Source organism: Rhinolophus sinicus, chromosome 5, assembly GCF_057876585.1.
Source record: "Rhinolophus sinicus isolate RSI-liver-muscle chromosome 5, RSI-T2T, whole genome shotgun sequence".
Classification (NCBI taxonomy): Eukaryota; Metazoa; Chordata; class Mammalia; order Chiroptera; family Rhinolophidae; genus Rhinolophus; species Rhinolophus sinicus.
Window position 1 is genome coordinate 59,157,465 of NC_142505.1, and position 20,918 is coordinate 59,178,382.

Sequence of the window (20,918 nt, forward strand, 5' to 3'; positions counted from 1 at the left end):
TCTAGGTTAAAGCTTAAAAGAAGGCTGTGAACTGGTCACATCGAAAGGTAGGGAAAGAGGAGGAAACAAGGTGTACCCAGTTACACAAAGACCAGGTATGTTCGGGAAATGGATGAAGTTTGTGCGGGATGAGGCAGGGGTGGGGTGCGGGCGGGGCATCGGGCTGGGAATTTAAACATAACTTGAGGAGCAGGTGACAGGAATGTTACCCAGATGGTTCTGAGGAATGAGAGAAGTTAGCAGCATGGATGACATTTACATGCATTTCATATCCATTTATTGAAAGGTGGTTTTTCATAGGTATGCTCAGAAGAGATCTAATGGAAAATAAGATAAACCTAATTCCCAGGGGGAAAATAAATAAATAAATAAACAAACAAACAAACCTAGATATCCCCAGAGAACCCTGTAATGATTTTTTAAAAGCTGAACAATCATTAAGCAATTATTAAAATCCTATAGTACATACCAGTGAATACTTGAAAATCAGAGATTAGATGCTTGTTTTTAAGGTACATCATCCCCATCCCCAAGACATAAAACCCCACGATTTTAAACAGCTAAAACTTACAAAATTCAGCAACGAGAAGCTTCTTTTTTCTTTCTGTCTTAATGGTCCACGTTATACTGCTTTAATCACACGATTATGAATTATACCTCACATGGGAGTTAGAACCGGTTTAGCCCCGACCATGCGACTTGCTAACTGTGTGACTCTACATAAGCTGTTCACCTCTCTGAGCTTTGGTTTCCTACATGGACCAATCCTTGAGAGTTTCTGTCAATATTTGGGGAGACAATGCTGGAGGGAGGTATTTCTATTTCCATGTTACTGAAGGGTAAATGGGACTCAGAGAGGTTCCGTGCCTTGCACCAGGCCACCCAGCGATGCCATAGACCTCAGACCTCACACCAGGACTCCAACTCACTCTGGGTCCTTCTCTTTGCTGTCCTAATTTTTTTTTTTTTTTTTTTTTTGGTGGTGATTTTCCATGGTAAGTATAAATTTCAACTATGATGACCTTTTTTCATACTGTGGAAAGAATAAAAGTATTTGAATAAAGGAAAAATAAAAGGGGAGTGGAGAATAATACTAACTAGCAAAAAATAGTACTGGATGAACACTTAAAATGGGTGGATTTTATGGTATGTGAATTATATCTCAATAAAGCTGTTAAAAATCAAAATAGCACTAGCTGAGAAGTGAGTAATGTGGCACTTAGAAGGGGTTTGATGTTGAGGAAGTTACATTTGTTGCTTCATTTTCTTACCTGTGAGATGGGGGCTGCTATGACCTGCACTGGGTTTGCTTAGGGATCAGGAGAAAACGGGACCCTCACCGTACAACCCAGCACTGTGCACAGAAGGCTCTACTACACTAGGACGACATTAACAAGAACTTGAGAAAAAGGGGAACTTTATTCATTCATTTCTAATGACATGGATGCCTCCTAAAAGGTACAGGAAAAGAAGGCTAGCCCGGCTTGCAAGCACCTGTTCATGAGGTCACCCTTTCTCAAAATACTGAAGTCACTGAAATAGCAGCAGCAGGAAGTTCTGGAAAATACAGATTACATGGGCTTGTTTCCCTATGACACAGTTATGACATAATCAGGAGGATATATTCTCCAACCAAGGGTTTCCTAATTCATTAGCACAACGGGTTGGTAGAGAGGTTCAGCTTTGCCACTTACATGGGTCAAGGAATCAAAATAAACACAAATATGGCCGGAGTTATCAAAGCCTATAACAGAATCCCCAGTCATGCCTGGTCTACTCATGTTCAAAGGCAAACACATTGCGCCAGACTTGGAAACAGACTTCTGAATTTCCTTCCCATTTTATGAAGGAAATGTAAAATGAAATGTTACTTGTTTTCTCTTTCAGTAGGAAGACCATTTCCATGTTCCAAATTCCTGATTTACTGGTTTCACAGAAATGAAACATCAATACTAAGGGCTTTACACAAGCAAAGATAAAACATGATTCTCCACTGTTTTTAAAAGGCTGAGGTCATTTTCTTGCTCCAGTTCCTACACAGTGGTAAGCTTAAAATCAAGCCATTTAGCTCACAGTCAGGTCCAATAAATCAGCGGAAAAAATAAATGGGAAAGCATGCCAAAATGTAACCATAGTAACACCACAGATGCATCAAGAAGTGGTGTGCTCATTTGCTTCATTCCCCATTTCTTAAATTGGAATCTAAGTAGGGGAAAAATTACACAGAGAACAATCATGATTCTGCAATTACTAAATTCTGCAATACTGCATTCAACCTGCTGTACTAGGACTATGGTATGGCAACAGAAACAGCCCTGGAGGGCTTAAGGGATGCCACTTATCAGTTACTTAATTTCTCTGCGACTCTGTTTCCTCATCTGTAAAATGGGTATTAAAAATCCCAACCCCAAGGGGTTTTTCTAAGAGTAAAACTGGATGGTATATCAGAGGCAAGACAATGGCAGACTCAGAAGACCCAAAGCCCTGGTCACCTTTAAGCCTGTTTTTATTGGCTTACCTTATTGCTTTGGTTTCCTCGTCTATCAAAATAGAATGATCATCCCTGCCTCACCCATGTGATTAACATTAAATTATTATTAATCCAAATGTAAGGAATTATTATTAGGATATTATTAAGATTATAGTTTTTAATTCCAATGCTGAAAGACTAACAGACCTGAAGGCTGACAGTTCCCATTAATACATTATTGCAACATTTTCTCTGTCAAATGCAGCTCTGCCACTCAGCAGAAAGAGGCAACTTTGGGGCCCGGACCCAAGTTACTTGCAGTCACCCTCTTTTCCTCTAGGAGCCTGGTTAATACATAAAATGGAGGGCAGAGGGCTAGGATCTGCTCTCTAAAGGTCCCAGTCTAGATTTCTGGTCTAAGCCCTTGGTATGGCATGCCTTAGGCCAGGTCTATTTATTATTCTGCAGTAACATCGGGAAACATTGGCACTCTAGCACATTACTTGGAAAGTATTATTTTTTAAAGAAAACCATTTATAGCAAACAAGTCACAGCAATAAGCAGGGTACCCTGAACTCCATCCCTTCTTTCCTCTGCTGGTTAAAATATGACATCTCTAAAAAGGTATTTCAAACTTTGAGGGACAAGTTAACAGAGGAGGTAAGAAAACTTCCAAGTAATAAAACCAGACTCATTCTTCCTTCTGATTTTGAAGGAATTAAATAATTCTGCCTTCCCAGGACTCCTGCCTTATGATTCCCTCCGTAGGGATGTAGTTTGGTAGAGCGTGAGAACACTTCACTACAATGAGGTGCCGATATATTTGCCTCACAAACTCCCTGCCTCCCCTTTTCCTTTGCTTCCCTTAATACAAAAACCCTGCTTTCGTAGTCCCTATGTCCTATGTCTCGCTTTCTCAGATTTGGTGTGATCTAATGGGTTTGGGCTTGGTGCTTTTTAATTTGTGGAAACCAATTCTTCAAACAAAATTATACATGAAATCCTGGTTTCTGAATCTGACAAAGTTGGGGAAGAAGAGAGTCCTCTGAGGCGTTCTCTTCACTAAGGGCCACTAGGACCCCAGTGGTCTCCACAGTGTGTCTGCAGGCCTGTGGCCCGGTCCACCCATTAATGATGGTTACCATTCAGGGAGGCTTACACCACGCCCTCACTACACAAAACGCAATGAAGTGCCTCAGCCCATTTACTCCTCAGAACAATTCTATGAAGTCATTAGTATGATTGCGATGTCCTTTTCACCGATGTGAAAACTGAACCTTACAAAGGACAAATAATTTGCCCTGCAATATAAGCTAGTAAGTGGCAGAGCCGGAACGCAAAAGCCAAGTAATTCACATTGTGCTGTGCTGTGTGTCCCATTGTCAATTAGGATTTCCCGGGCTGGCAGAGTCATTAAGTGAGCAGGCTGCCAAGGGTTCCAGAACCAGCTGTTGAGCTCTTCTTTCTCCTCTCAACTTTTCACATACCCACTCAGCAGTAAGATGCGCAAAACTGGCTACTTACAAGGCACAGCATGGCGGTAAAGGTTATCCCTTATGGTCTGCTGGAGCTCGTGATCAGGAGACCCTTTCTGGAACCGCTGACTGAGAAAATGTCGCAGGTCCTTGGTAAGCTTTCCTCCTGCAGGAAATATAGGAAACAGAAGAACACATCAACAACGGCTTCGTAGAGACTGAGCAGCCTAAGGACGGTGTGTGGGAAAGTCACAGAAAGCCATTCTACTCAGCCGCTCTCAGTATTACTTTAGGTTTTCCTCTGCAGGGGAGAAAGCAAGCAAGAACTTAACAAGATAAAAAAGCACTGAAATAGCATTAATTTGGGGGTCCCATTTCACATAATACTAGAGGCTGAAATAACAAAGAACTTAAACTAGGCTATTATGCTAAAAATATATGCCACACACACTTGCAGACACTATTAGAGGGAGAACAAATGGCTGAAACCTTAAAAAGGACAATCTAGCAATAGCTGACAAATTAGAAAATGTTCTTTAACCAGGGATCCAATTGGTAGAAATTTACCCTATGGATATACTTGCAAAAGCCTGCCAAAATCTTCAGTATTGTTTACTGCAGCATTTTATAACAGCAAATAAAAAAAATAAAAACTAAACCCTGAAACAGCCACCAGGGATCAACTAAGGAAAGCAGAGTTCATCCAAACAGTAATTAATCTGCAAAAGCTAGATCTTCATGTGTGGATATTGCAGGAAAATATGTGGAATAATGCATGCTGTCAGGTCCCTTTTGTGTAGAAAGGAATAAAGAAAAGGAGAGACCACGTATTAATGGAAGGAATCATAAGAAAGTTTTAACAACAGTTTACTTTACGGAGAAGGACTTGAGCATAGGAAATAAAGGAAGAGACATCACTCTTAATTCTATAAATAGATAGATCTTACTATCCCGTGTCCATTCACACACACTCGATACACATTTCTTTTTTATTATTGTTGTTTAAGCAATAGTTAACTGGATGGAGCTATGAGTTTATTTCTTTGCAATTCTCTACATGTAACAGAACAAAAAAAAGCTTAAAAATCATAACGTTACAAATATGTATCATAGAAAGAAGGTAACTAAATATTTTTCTAATTATAAACAGAAATTGTAGTCTATAGGATGAACAGACTTGTAGCTAAATCTAGCTCACCTTTCTTCTTAATGGAGAAAGACGCTTCAGTGACAGCTAAAAATAACAAGGCTGAGATTGTCCTTCCATTTTTAGACAAGATAAAAATTAGGTAAGAGCATTTCTAGCCTTAGAGAAACAATGCAGCAATGACGAGAACTTCCCCATGGTCAAAAAGAATAAATCACGAGGATGACAGGAATAGTTAAGATAGCGACTGTCATACCTGGGGCAGGAAACTACTGATCTTTAGCTCAATATCATGTTCAAAACAAGATTCTCTGCTATGGTTGATCATTTTAGAATATACTAATGAAACCCCAATTTGAACTATTTTATTTGAGTTGTATTATACCTACGGTCTCAAGTGGCTGAAAGGAAAATCCATATATTCAAGTCATTCAATAAATATTCAATTACTCATCAAATATTTATTGAGTGAAGAAGACAAACACCCACACACCCCACTCACCCGCCCCTAAAATGGGCACAAGGTTTGAACTGACATTTCACAAAGGAATATATATGATTGGCCATGAAGCACATGAAAAGATATTCAATATTATTAATTATCAGAGAAAGGCAAATTAAAAACCATAGTATCTCACTTCATACCCACTACCATGGCAAAAAGACTGACAATATCAAGCGTTAGCAAGATTGTGGTGCAACAGGAACTTTTGTACACTGCTAGTAGGTATATAAAATGGTTCATTCTTTCGGGAAAACAATGTGGCACCATCTTATAAAGTTATACCTTCAATAACCAAATGACTTAGTAATTGCACTCTTTATTTATGCAAGCAAAATGAAAACAAGTCCACACACACACACAGAAACTTGTAGATGAATCTTCATAGCAACTTTATTCATGATATAATAGCCCCAAATTGGAAATAACCCAAATGTCCATCAACAGGTGAATGGATAAGCAAGCTGTATTGTATTCAAACAACAGGATGCAACCCCTCAATTAAATGGAGCACATACATAATATTGATAAATCTCAGGCAAATAACGCTAGGCAAAATAAGCTAGACACAAAAGAGAACGTGTTATACAATTCTATCGTTATAAAAAGTTTTAGTACAGGCTAAACAAATTTATAGTGACAGAAAGCAGGTCAGTGGTTACCTGAGAGCAGACAAAGACCGACTGCAAATGAGCATAAGGCTTTAAGATCTGTGGAGTGTACCAACGTCAGTTTCTTGGCTTTGCAGTTGTACTGTAGCTATGGAAGATGTTACCACTGGGGAAACTGGGTGAAACGTACGTGGGACCACCGTACTATTTTTTACAACTTCCTGGGCATGTAAAATGATTCCAAAATAAAATGTTTTAAAAGGAGGGAGAACAAGGAAACTTTTTGGGGGTGATGGCAATAGAATATATCTTGATGATAATAGTGAGTGATATCACAGGTTTATACATCTGTCAAAACTGACAGCACTGTATGTATAAATGGGTGTCTTTTATAGTATGCAAATTATACTGTAATAAAATCTATTTCAAAAGTTTAAAGTATACATAAGTATTGAATGACTATGTGGTTGGCCCTGTTCTCAATGCTTAGTTCTGAAATTCTCATTAGAAAACTGAACTGAGAATAACAGAATAAATGTTGGTAGCTGTCGTGCAGGGAGGCCTGCGGGGTCTCTGCTCCCGCTCCCCACACAAGAACACAGGATATGGTGAGGTCAAAAAGGAACACCCACGGAGCCATAGGTAGGGGAGTCATACCACTATGGTCTCACTGGAGGCTGGGTTCACTGGGCGTGCGACCTGCTGTCCGTTTTTCTGCCAACTGACCGACGACGCTCCTGCACTCTCCTCAGCTCTGTTCCTCTACTCTCCTCGGCTCTCCTCAGCTCTCCTCCGTAGCCGCAGCAGTTATATTAGCAGCCAATTGGCTAACTGGCCACAGCTGATGGCCAATCAGCCACAGCTGACGGCCATCTACCACCCTTGCCAGCACCTTTCCACGTGAGGCTGAGAGCCTGTAAACTACTTTCTGGGGCTCTGTCCCCACAGTAGCTAAGACACACAGGCTGGATTGAAATCCTGGCTCCACTATTTATTAGCTGGAAAGCCCAAGCGCGTGGCTTCATCTCAGAACCGCGCTTGTCTCATCTGTAAACACAGAGCACTGATGTGTCAGTAGGTCCATCCCAGGATTGTTGTGAGGACTAAACGAGATTCAGACAATGCTTGGCAAAGAGAAAGCACTCGAGGAATGATGGAAATTCCCATTAGGAGAAGGTAGACTGGACAACTGTTTGAGGCAAGTGGCAAAAGAATTCCGATCAGTCCGAAAATGGACTGATACGTTTAAAAAAAAAAATGCATATAAACTTAAAACCCAGCCTATGGACTTAGAAATAGAAACAAAATACAGACCTGGGGAAACTTGGATTACAGGATATTTCTAGACTTTCTGAAAGGTAATAAAATTCTACTTGTGCTCAAATGGTCTGGACATATGCAAACTGGTCAATAAACATTTAGTACATATGTAATATATTCCAGACACTGTGCTGGAGCTGAAGTTCAGGAAATGAAACCCACTGGTAAATCACTGATATTTGACAGTCACACCTGCCAACTCTACCTCCAGGTACAAAGCACTCTGGAATTTGACCAAATGATAACAGTATTTACCAGCAAAATCTCTATTACCTAGAATCTAGGGTTTTATATTCCCCCTAGGAGACCACAGTTCTAGACATTAAAAAGATACTGCCAGGTGGGTACTAGACTTAGTGGGGGGGGTCACATCATAAATTATATAAATGTCTAACCACTATGATACACACCTCAAATTAATACAATATTGAATGTCAACTGTAATTGAAATTTTTTTAAAAAAAGACACTGACAGTTATCATATGAACCATGAGTATCAAAGATGTCTATGGGATCCAAATATACTGCTTGAGTCAACAGCAAAATTCCAAAGAAGATTCAGGATACAATGTCTTTTCATTCCATATATAACAGAGGTTCACACATCCTTACGGATCATATGCGGTACCTATCAAGATAAACCACGGACTTATACATTGGAAGGCATTAAGACATAGACATCATGGTTTACACTCATGCTTTATGTTAAAACGAGCCAAGCTAGCTACAGTTGGTGATCCTCAAACTAAAAATGCTCTCGAGTGCGCGGGCAGGATTCACTATGATGCTGGGTAACATTTATTCTGTGTTCCATGACGTGGGTAAGTGAAACACTTCAACCTTCGCATTACATTAAGAATACTGTACTTTTTGGCATCTAATCGCAAATTAATTGCCAATTATTTAGGGGACATGTCAATAAATCTTCTCCTAATTGTCCAGGGCAGTGAGCCAATGAAATAATAAATTGCAAGAGAGAGTTTGTCATAGCATCTGCACTTCCTTTGAAATTCAACGTTTGTTGTGCAAATGGAAAAGAAAACATAGGTCAGGAATATGTGAAACTTTTCCCAAGAAAAGGATTCAGAGCTTATTTTAAGACAATTTTACAATACAAATGGGGAAAACGGGGCTTAAACGGCCCTAGATTTGCCATTATTTTATATTTTCATATTTTATCTATGTATCTGGAACTGTCTTTAACATTAAAACATTTACTGTTTTTTTAAATTCACTTTAGTTTACAGAAATTTAACTATGTCGATTGACATAATTTTTGTTAATTATTTTAAATAGTTTATAATTTTCCACTCAAAAAATACATCAAAATATATTTCTCCTTCATAGACTGTTAGACTAATTAGGCTATCTCTGTTGTTCTGACAATACAACAATGCTGCAATGTTACTGTAATGCCTTTCTGTAATCAAATGTGTTAAGTTTTAAGATGGGAATAGACATCTTCAACTTACTTTGATGTTGCTAAGTTCTTCTCCAAAATGGTGGTGCCAATTTACCTTCCCTCCAACAGCCTTGGAGGTCCTGTGTCCCCCACACTCACACCGACACTTGTTATCATTAGTGTATCAGGGGTCCCCTAGACCACGCCCAGATTTGATGATTCACTAGCAGGATTCCAGGACTCAGTAAACAGTTGAACTCATAACTATGACTTATTAGAGCAAAAGAGTACATACAAAGCAAAACCAACAAAGGGAAAGGCTGATGGGGCCACAAAGTCCAGAGGAAATCGGGTACAAGCCTCCAAGAGTCCTCTCCCACTGGAGTCACACACTTAATTCCCAGGGCCATGAGTTTGACAACATTTGTGAAATGCTGTCCATTAGACACTTGGGGACCCAGAGCTTTTATTAGGAACTGGTTGTGTCAGCAGCCTCTGCCTGGTATGAAACAAAACTCTAGACTCGCAGAAGGAAAGCATAAACCATATCTTTTGCACAGTTAAGGCATAGTGAGTGTGGGGGCAGAGCCCCAGAGAGGCGTTTCCAGGCTCTCGGCCTCACATAGACAGGTGCTGGCTCAGGTAGTAAATGGCCATCTGTGATTGCATGGCCATCAGCTGTGCTAGTTGGCCGTCAGCTGTAACCAGTGAGCCATTGGCCACTAATATAACTGCTGTGGCTACGCTAGCAGAGAGAGAAGAATGGGGGCTAGCAAGAAGATGGCGGCTGGGCTGGCAAGCGTGGATGGCGGTTTGCGGACAGTGTGGATCCAGCCTCCAGTGAGAGTATAGTGCCGCCAGAGAGAATATAGTGGTATGACTCCCCTACCTATGGCCCCGTGGGTGTTCCTTTTTGGCCTCACCATATCCTGCATTCTTGTGTGGGGAGCGGGACCAGAGACCCCGCAGGCCGCCCCGCATGACAAATGGCGCAGGAAGCAGGGTCTCCCGCACGACAAATGGCGCAGGAAGCAGGGTCTCCCGCACGACAAATGGCGCAGGAAGCAGGGTCTCCCGCATGACAAATGGCGCAGGAAGCAGGGTCTCCCGCATGACAAATGGCGCAGCGAGCAGGGTACGGTGCCGGCCAAAGCTCTCCAAAGGACGGTGGAGCAGTTTGTGTGTATGAACACTCAGTCTCTGGAAGACCAGGAGGAGCAGCTGCCGGAGAGCTGGACACCCGTGGAGGGGTGGGAGGACGTGGACGGTTCTCCCACCAGCACAGGAAAAGCCATGCAGCTGCTGGAGAGATGGAGCCCCGTGGAGAGGTGGAAAGATGTGGACGGTTCCCCAACCAGCACAGGCCGGAGAAAGCAAAGGTCGTTGCGGCCCTGTGGGCCGGGGAAGTTCCTGCTCAGGCAGCCCGGATGCAGGACTTGTAGTCCCAGGAGGTAACGCTTGCTGAGTCCTCCATGGGAGATGAGGGTGAGGTCAAGGTCGTCCCTCACCCCCAGGACAGCCCTGGCAAATGACTATGGACTATAGGGAATTGCCTTCCATCCCTAATTTAATGGACCGCTTGACTGTTTGTTTGGGAACTGTTGTTAGTGGAACTGGGGGATATTTGCTTTTGTGTCTTGACTGGCCGCCATTGAGAATATGTAAGCACCTTGATTGTGAGTCGCTATTGTTCCAGCAGGGTACCCTGAGAGGCCCAGAGAGAGTGGCAGTGCCCTGAGAGCCCTGGCTGTGTCCAGGAAGTCTGGCTGAGCCCTGAAGATACCCTGGCTGTGCCCAGGAAGTCGGGCTGTTCCCAGAGAGAGTGGCAGTGCCCTGAGAGCCCTGGCTGAGTCCAGGAAGTCTGGCTGAGCCCTGAAAGCCCTGGCTGTGCCCAGGAAGTCGGGCTGTTCCCAGAGAGAGTGGCAGTGCCCTGAGAAATCCTAGCTGTGCCCAGGGAAACTAGTGGTACCCTAAGAAGTCCAGGAAGTCTGGCCGTGCCCAGAAGTACTGGTGGTGCCCTGAGAAACCCTGGCTGTGTCCGGGAAGACAGGTGGTACCCTAAGAAGTCCAGGAAGTCTGGCCGTGCCCAGAAGTACTGGTGGTGCCCTGAGAAACCCTGGCTGTGTCCGGGAAGACAGGTGGTACCCTAAGAAGTCCAGGAAGTCTGGCCGTGCCCAGAAGTACTGGTGGTGCCCTGAGAAACCCTGGCTGTGCCCGGGAAAACTAGTGGTACCCTAAGAAGTCCAGGAAGTCTGGCTGTGCCCAGGAGTACTGGTGGTGCCCTGAGAAATCCTGGCTGTGCCCAGAGAGCCTGGCTGTGTCCAGGATATTGCATTCACCTTCAGGCTCCTCGCACAGGGCCCCTCGCGGAAGACGCTTGTCGCGTAGATTGTGAGGCGAGAGCCTGTAGGGGTGGAGTGTGGGGGCAGAGCCCCAGAGAGAAGTTTCCAGGCTCTCAGCCTCACATAGACAGGTGCTGGCTCAGGTAGTAAATGGCCATCTGTGATTGCATGGCCATCAGCTGTGGCTAGTTGGCCGTCAGCTGTAACCAGTGAGCCATTGGCCACTAATATAACTGCTGTGGCTACGCTAGCAGAGAGAGAAAGAATGGCGGCTAGCAAGAAGATGGTGGCTGGGCTGGCAAGCGTGGATGGCGGTTTGCTGACAGTGTGGATCCAGCCTCCAGTGAGAGTATAGTGCCGCCAGAGAGAATATAGTGATATGACTCCCCTACCTATGGCCCCGTGGGTGTTCCTTTTTGGCCTCACCATATCCTGCATTCTTGTATGGGGAGCGGGACCAGAGACCCCGCAGGCCGCCCCGCATGACAAATGGCGCAGGAAGCAGGGTCTCCCGCACGACATGAGCCACTCTTACCAAGGAATGGATAGAAACCTTCTGAAATCCAAGGGCCCAGATCCCAGTCAAGAGCCAACCTGGCAAGCAGGCCTTCAGACTAACAGTCATTAACTCTTTTCTGCACAGTCCATCTTTTAAAAATCTTCCTATTCTAATAAAGGTAAAATGATATTTTGGTATTTTACTAATTTACAATTACAGATTACTAGTCAAATTGACCATTCTATTCCTTTTTTTGTCTTTTACATTTTCTCTCTTTTAACTTCCTGTTCATATTCTTTGTGCATTTTCCCAATGGGCTGTCTTGTTATTCTTGATAAGATGCTCTTTATATATTCTGGATATGATCCTTCTATCAATTATTTATATTGCACATTTTGCTTGTCATTATTTAAACATGAAATGCTCCCCAAACATAATTGAATGGTGTAGTTTCTCCAACTTTTCTCCTCCCATGCTAAACAGTTTTCTGCCAACTCAACCAGAAGCATCATTTTCAAGGTGATGGATTATGGGGGGACTCTGCTTGACCTGATCTCTCTGTCTCCTTAGGCACAGATCCTAAGGGAGAATGCCAGTCAGCACAAATCATCTTCATGGTCAAGAAACTAGCTTTCCAGGGAGAACCTTTCTGAGCCCTCTGAAGTCACATCCGTTTCGGACCACAAAGGCAAAACACAGCTCTCCCTGTGTCATATGAGCTCCAGAACAGCCACTTCTAGAAGGTCAAAGAGTAGTGTTTTATTACAATTAGAATCTAGACTTTAATGCATTTCAAGTTGTCAATGCTGAGGAAAACGTGTATAAGGATATTAAACTAACCACACTTTCAGGTGATTCTGCTTTAGCACACAATGTCTTCAAGAAATGATTAGAGTTGTAGGAAAGATACATTTATTAAGGTGACACAAATGATTTGCACTGCAGTGGAGCTATTGTAGCAAAAAAAAAAAAATCTGTCAGTTCAACAGTTTAGATTTATAAAGGATACTTTTTTCTAAATCAAAATTACAAATTGAAATATGAATTAACTAGTTTTAAAGTCACTCAAACTTACAATCCAAAATACATTGAAATGAGCTTTGCCTGAAAAAGATGTTTTCTACGTATTTGTTTCTTTCTAATACCTTTTTTTCTTTACCATAAAACATATAAATTACTGAGATGTTAGTGTTTAATGGGTACAGAGTTTCACTTGGAAAAGATAAGAAAGGTCTGGGATGGATGGTGGTGATGGCTGTACAGCAATGTGAATATACTTAATGTCACAGAGCTGTACGTTTTAAAATGGTTAAAATGATAAATTTCATATTATATATATTTTACCACAATAAAAAGGTAATACAAATTAAATACAATATTTGAAAAATATACAAAAGTACAAGGAAAGTCAAACATCAACTGTAACTAGATTTGCATTACCATTAGCATTCTCATTGTGTGTGCATACACTTATACACACTTATAATACACTTAGATATTTGAGGAGATACATTCACTCATTCAACAAATATTTATTAAGTGCCTGCAGCCAGATACTGTATGGGCCCTTACGATCCAACATGACAACACAGAATTCCTGAGCAGGGACTGATGTGCATGTTTTAGGAAGGAGAGAACGGGCTAGCCTCCAGACAGAGATAATTGTTAAGGTGCGAACAGAAGGACGACAAGAGGCCAGCAGGCTCTGCAAACGGCGGGGGAAAGAGCATTTGAGGCAGAGAGAACAGCATGTGCAAATGGTGCCAAGTAGAAAGGAGGCTGTTAGTGTTAGTGAAACAGCATGAAGGTCAGACACGGGTGGCACAGACTAAGGTTCAGAAGAGAAGCAGAGGCCAGGTCATTCTGAGCCTCACAGGCCGTGATAAAGAGTTTGCATTTTATCCTAAACTCAGTAGGAATTCACTGAAGGGATTTTAGTCAGGGAGTGGGAAGGCCTCGTCTAGATTTTGAGGTTACTTTTGCAGCTTTGCAGTGGGGTCAGGAGCAGAGGCAGGTGACAGGATGCAGCCAGCGGAGCTGACCACAGGAGACCTGAGGCGGCCTGGATTGAGGAAATGCCAGGAAGAGGGGGAGAAAGGGGTAGACAGGAGATGCAATTCAAAGTTAGAACTGACAGGGCTTGCTGACATGATGGAGGAAGATACGAAACACGAGGGAGGAGTCCAAATGAATCCAATGTTGGGGCTTAACTGGTGATGAGTAGGTTTAAGTGGAATACAGAGTTCCTATTAAATTGGAGATGTGTAGGATCATGTCACATATGTAGATTTATATCCAAATATTCTAACGCATAATTCATAACATTTCCAGTATACTACTGCTGCTCGAAAATATAATTTTAACAGCTGCATAGTATTTTATCTTATTCCATCATAACCTATTTAACCATTACCAACGAATAAGCGTATGCACTGTTTTCACTGTGATTATCTTCTTTATATAAAATATATCTGTATTTCTGATTATTTTCTTGTGATCCTTGAAATGGGATTAAGGTTTTTGATACAAATTCCTTCCAAAAAGACTTATCAGCTCCCCTTCAGTCAGCTTGATTTTAAATGGCTCCAAAGTAGCAGTGTGTATTCATCATAATATTATCAGTTTTGTGTTAATTTAGATGTCTTTCCTTTTTTTAAAAAAAAACTACCGTAAACATTGCCGTAATGAAAAATCTTGAATATGAAATTTCCTAAAAGAGGAGTTATTAGAGTAATAAGTATGAACACGATTTTAAAGATTCTTGATACGTAATGACGAACTGCTTTCAGAAAGGTTACACCAGTTTCTACTAAAGCCTCAAAGAGGTACAATATCACTAATCTGACAATTACAGTGTCAAAAATGACGATTTTCCCCTTTTAATTCGGTGATTTTAAAAATTTTCCACCAATAATTCAAATAGATGCCAACAGTGTAATAGTGAGGCAAAATGGATGGTGAAATTGTGTCTATTCATTTTGAGAAACTGCTGACTCCAATAAGAAAATTAATTTGGAGAATAGCCTGTTGAGAAGTAATGAATGAATTCCATTATCGTATATATTTAAGTGAAAAAAATAAAGACAAACAAAAAAGTCCTTCTTCTAAAAAACACACAAATTGGGAACACTCTGAGACAGTTCCTTATAAAATTACTTCCAGGCCCCTTCTCCCAAATGACATGCAAGCACTGGTAGATTAGAAGTCAGCAAAATTTTTCTGTAAAGGGCCAAGGGCCAGATACATATTTTCCAGCTTTGGGAGCACATCCGGACTCTGTCCAACTACTAAACTCTGCCTTTGTAGTATGAAAGCAGCTGTAGTTGTATGTAAAAAAGGCTGTTTTCCAATAAAACTTTATTTACAATAATAGGCAGGTCTGGCCCCTGGGCCCTAGTTTGTTAAATTCCTGGCCTAGGTGTTGGCCCTACATCTCCACATGAGCAATTCTCCTTAAGTAATTCTTGGGGCAGAGGTGGAGGGTACTCATTTCTCTAAGGTTAGCCTGAGAGGTATTACCCAGAAACTTGTTAAATGCAAATTTTGGGGATCCATCCCAGACTTACTGAAATAGAACCTGTGAGGGCCGGGTTCAGCAATTTGTTTTAACAAGCCTTTTAGGTGATTCTAATACATGCTGAAGTTGTGAACCAACTGTCTAAGCCACTGCAAAGTCCCCAGACAAAATGTGGGTGCTAGGCTCTGAGAATAAACCTATTTCCCAATTTCTCACAAGTGTTCCCCATCTCTGGCAAACCTTAGGTACTGCCATTCCACTACTGGGCTCATAACAACACCTTATAATAATAAAAGGCGCAGCAGAAATGATTCAGGCAAGGGGTCCCTCATCAGACATGCAGAGTTTGACTCTGTTCCCCTAGTGGTACAAGAACAGTTGTTCTTTCAGTCATGTTTCTGTAGCACTTAAATAAAATGAAAAGGAAAAATGTGAAGTGCGTCTGAGATGTGCAGTAGAGGCTGCGGGACAGATTTATATATACTGATGAAATTCTAGAAACTAACTGCTTACATATCACTCCCCACGTGGACAAGCACAAAACATATTGCTAGCACTTCAACACGGTCACTTTATATTATATCCTGACTGCCTTCCCTGTTCTTTTTCTCTCGGTGAATCTTTTTATGACAAATTTCATCCCACAGTGAGAAGAAACTTGAATTAAGCACAGCCAGAACAGCAAGGTTTAAATTCCATCATCTCTATTTTTTTTCCATTATTTCTAGCCTTAGAAATAATGGCTAGAAATAATTTATATTTATTCCAGTTAAACTAGGGTAGAATAATATCTCTTCAAAAATAAATAAATAACAGATTTACACAGAGAAAGCAGAGGCCAATGTTCTCATTGGTGAAGTAACATGGCTGAAAATGAGTTTATGTCCAGCCCTAATCAACAAAGAGCTGAGTGACCTCATGCAAAGCTGAAGTCTGGTGTCCCTACACTTAGAATCTTGACTGGAATCTGAAGGGGGTGTGTGTGTGTGTGTGTGTGTGTGTGTGTGTGTGTGTACATGCACCCTTTAAGAACACACTAAACTTTTAAAAAGACGCTCCACCAGGATCTAAAAGAACTCTGCTCAGGTAACCTAGTGGACTCCAGTGATGACAGTGAACACTTCTTGAGCACTTTTGACAGACCAGACTCTTTACATTCTTCACTCCAACCCAATGAGGTTCGTTTAATTTCCAGTCTCATTTTACAGAAGAATAAACCAATGCTCACAGAGTGCCCCCTCACACACACAGATAATGTGGCAAAATGGAACTACTAATATGTCTAAATAAAGAGAGATGGGGTGGGTACGTCAAGATGTTAATATTAATACCAAGATGTCAGTCTCGGTGATGGGCATTTACATTATGCCATTCTTCCAATGGCAGCATGGGCTTGAAATTTTTCAAAATGAAAAAGTAAAATAGGGGCCGGCCCAGTGGCTCAGGCGGTTACAGTCCATGCTCCTAACTCCAAAGGCTGCCGGTTCGATTCCCACATGGGACAGTGGGCTCTCAACCACAAGGTTGCTGGTTCAACTCCTCGAGTCCCGCAAGGGATGGTGGGCAGCGCCCCCTGCAACTAAGATTGAACATGACACCTTGAGCTGAGCTGCCTCCCGGAGGGCTCAGTTGGTTGGAGCGGGGCTCTCAACAACAAGGTTGCTGGTTCGACTCCCACAAGGGATGGTGGGCTGCGCCCCCTGCAACTAGCAACAGCAACTGGACCTGGAGCTGAGCTGTGCCCTCTGCAACTAAGATTGAAAGGACAACAACTTGACTTGGAAAAAAGTCCTGGAAGTACACACTGTTCCCCAATAAAGTCCTGTTCCCCTTCCCCAATAAAATCTTTAAAAAAACAAAAAGTAAAATAATTTTTCTAAAGCCATGCCACTAAAAAAGATCGATGTGAATTGACTCTCAATACAAAAACAAAGACTGACTTCCCATCTAAACCGACACATTGTAAAGTTGTCCTGATATCCTTCTCAACGCCCAACATTTGTAGAAACCGAGAAAGTAACATCTGAATGGCATTGGCTTCCAGAGAACACTCAGCCAGGGATACTTAAACAAGGTTCCTTCCCAGGAACCAGCACCTGTTCTATTAGGTGTTAGGACAGTGCTGACAAAAAAGATGTTTAAATGCTTTTATGCAAATGCAAACTGAGATCCCATTGACATTCTGTAGCCTGGAACATCCACAGTAATTAAAACAGCTGTTACCCTCCCCTCCCAGCTTCACCCTAATTTAGCCTCATTCAGAAATGGATAATCTGGGCTACAAACTGTATTTTAATATGGTATTATTCACACAACAGTAGGCTGGGGCCAGAATTCCAGACACTCTGACACACACTGGGGAATCTCATACAAACAGGGTTACACCCGAGTACGCCGCTCCGATTCCTGCTGGACTATGAAAACAGAGACCACCAGCCTTAGCCACATCATTTGATGGGTCTGAGAAAGATGAGCCCATTTACCAGTAGCAGAGTATCCTCAGGAATCGATTCTTGCACAGCGCCCCTCTTTAAATATCTTTCAAAGCAGGAAACAAAAGAGCGAATCCCATGCTCCCAGACAGGCAAGAATGGAAAGAAAAACATCTCAGCATCAGTAGGCTTCTAGGGCAGAGACAGGCAGAAATTTCTGAAAGGTCAGATTGTAAGTATTTTAGGCTTTGCAGGCTGGAAGATCTATGTTCCAACTACTGAACTCTGCTTTCTTAGGAGGAAATCAGCCATGAACAGTATGTAAATGAATGCATGGCTGTATTCTAATAAAACTTTATTACAAAAACAGGAGGTGGGGTATATTTGGGCCACAAGCTGTATTTTGCTACTTCCTATTAGAGAGGACCGTGTCTCTCTCAAAAATATGCTAATGTTGCCATTGCATGTTTATGCATACGTGTGTGTACGCAGGTAGTTCTGGATGTGCAAACCACCCCCTTAGATGGGGCTTTCACAGAAATAGTGAACGGGTTAAAAATACCCCTGCCCACATTCTCTAGAAAGCAGAATAATGTAGGTTTTTAAAGACTTGGATAGCCTTCAGAGAAACATATCAAAAGATTCTTGGAATGAAACCTGTTCCTGGTGTCAACCTCCAGTTTCCACAAGCATGCAGGACAGAAGAACTCATACATTACAAATTTCCTCTAGATGATTATAAATGTGATGCTTAACCATAAATTGCTTTCATGAACATTATCTCACTTCAGCCTTACAGAACCCAGTGAGGAAGATGGCATTAGTCCCATCTTCAAACAGATGAGCAAAGTGAGGCCCCCAGTTCTGAAGCGACCAGACGCAGGATTAGAACGCAGAAGGTGACGCTTTTCCCTCTCAACCTGTGTGACTCCAAACAAGGTGTTCACCCAGCAGTGAAGAGTGAAACCCTGTTTTGTTAAAACCACATACTGCTATTCTTCAAAACTATCAAGGTCATGGAAACATAAGGAAAGATTAAGAACCTGGCACGGACTCGAGGAGTCTAAGAAGACATGGCAACTAAATGCAAGGTAGAGTCCTGCACTGGATCCAGGGGAAAAAAAACACACACAAGTGTGTATGTGTGTGTGTGTGTTGGGGGGGGTGCTGGTGAAATCTGAGTTAAGACTGGGGTTAAAAGCAATGTACCCACGTTAACTTCTTACTTTTGACAAATGTGCCATGATTATGCAAGACATCAGCTTTAGGGAAAATTAGGTGAAGGACATTCAGGAACTCTGTACTATCTTTACAACTTTTTTTGCATCTTAAATATTCCAAAATAGAGTTCATCGACTTAAAAAATGCATGCAGTGCACCAATTATGTGAATGTCGCTGTCTGCAGGGTTCTTGGGATATGTTGTATGTTGCACACCCGCTAAGGTAAGATTTCTTACAGAGATTCATCTCTCTGGATTGACCACAACTCTCTTTTTTAGAGAGTGTGGTACACAGATGCGTGGTTAAAAAATACGTGGGAGAGAGTTCTTACCTCACAGACTGATCATCGGATATTTCTAATCTCCGTAATTCCATAAGCGGTGATCATTTTCACATTCTATTTTCATCCTGTCTCATTGTAGTCTTTCAGCTGCTATTCAAAAGTGATTATAAATTATGGGGCTATAAAAGCCATTCAATAACGAGGACACTCACTGGCCATATGCCCCCCTCGACAATGGAAGGTGATTTACGTGAAGCAACTCCACATCTGCGAGCCTGGTCTCCACTGTCTCACGTTAACATTGCTCTTAAGGGCGCCGTTTTCTGGACAAGAGAGCAGGCTGGCAAGCCCAAGTGCTGAAGTTTTTAAAATTGTATATACAAGGAAAGAAAAACAAACTCAATAAACCATTTTCTGTCTTGCCTTTTCACATATCCAGAGAACAGGGGGAAAGCACAGCACATACAAAATTCAATCAAGTCAACATCCTGGCTCTTGTCACAGAATGGGAGAGACTTAAGTGAAATTCAAGGACAAAAGAACTCAGACACCACTGAGCCAGGCTCATCCCTGAGGGCCTGAGCCTTCAGCACACAAGTGTCAGCCACGGGCTTCTCATCAGAGGCCCACTGGCATCCCGGCAGGGCAGTGCTCTGTGGCTGTCGGTTTGCCCTCTGGCCACCAGCACTCCCATGCTTGGCAGCCTTCAAGGAAATGCCTGCAGTACTCCCCAGTCACTGCGACCACCCTAGGGGGGCCATTCCTCCCAGGAGGTCAGTGAGTAGATGGTAGTCAGGGACAGTTACTGTTCAGCTGTCGATGTTTTTATTCATTTAGATCCAAGCGCACATTAGAAACAGATATTGCAAAAGGGCCCATATGGGGATGATGCCAACTGCTCAGATTTTGTTTGCTGTACACGGGCGTATGTAAACACACGTCTCCTGTACAGGGCTCCTGCCTGAGCCTGCAGAGCTCAGCACTGGGATCAGAGCTAAGCTGACCTTCAATTGACCCAGCAGAGGCCGTCTCTGACAAGGCCTGCTAAGGAGGCCCCTCCACCAGTGTCTGGCCCATTGCTCTGGTTTATTATGTTCATAGCCAGTATTAGTCTTTGAAATAATGTCTTTTCCTTTTTCTGATTTGTTTATGATCTGTGGCCTCCCCCACCAGGAGGGTTTCGTAGGAGAGCTAAGACCCTCTCAGATTAGAGGAGAAGTTAGCACAGAGTTAATGAATGACTAAATGAGTAAAGAACGATAACACTAATTTAAAAAATATAAGCAGTGCCTAAAGCAAAACCAGGTAGATTTGTGTTCTCATCCTGCTTTTGTCATTTGCTACCTCTGTTTTCTTAGGCAAGTTCCTTAATCACTCTGAGTCTCAATCAGTAAAATGGGGATAATGATAGTATATACCTGGCAGGGCTGTCATAAGGAAGAAATAAGAACACACAATGAAATGCTCAGTAAATGTTAGCTGCTCTCCCCCTCATCATCTGACTTGAATGTAATGAATTTCAAAAACACTTTTCGTGGAATTCTGTTTGTTCTCAAGGAGAGCTACATTTTTTAAGATTTGCAACTACAACGAAATGTACAAAACAAACAAGTTAAACAAGCCAGCCTTTCCATATCACTAGACTGCAAACCGATTAAAACCTGTATGTTATCAGCAGATTGCTTTCACACACCCA

At 42.2% G+C, this 20,918-nt stretch overlaps 1 protein-coding gene across 20 annotated transcripts in view; it reads right to left on the reverse strand.

Moving 5' to 3' along the window:
• MAGI1 (membrane associated guanylate kinase, WW and PDZ domain containing 1) overlaps positions 1-20,918 on the reverse strand; it is a 590,782-nt gene that overhangs the window by 230,177 nt on the left and 339,687 nt on the right. For all 20 annotated transcript variants that reach the window (XM_074313244.2, XM_074313245.2, XM_019757182.3 and 17 more), the window contains exon 2: positions 3,995-4,111. In XM_074313244.2, the coding sequence (XP_074169345.2) occupies positions 3,995-4,111 (117 nt within the window). The remainder of the gene's footprint in view (positions 1-3,994; positions 4,112-20,918) is intronic.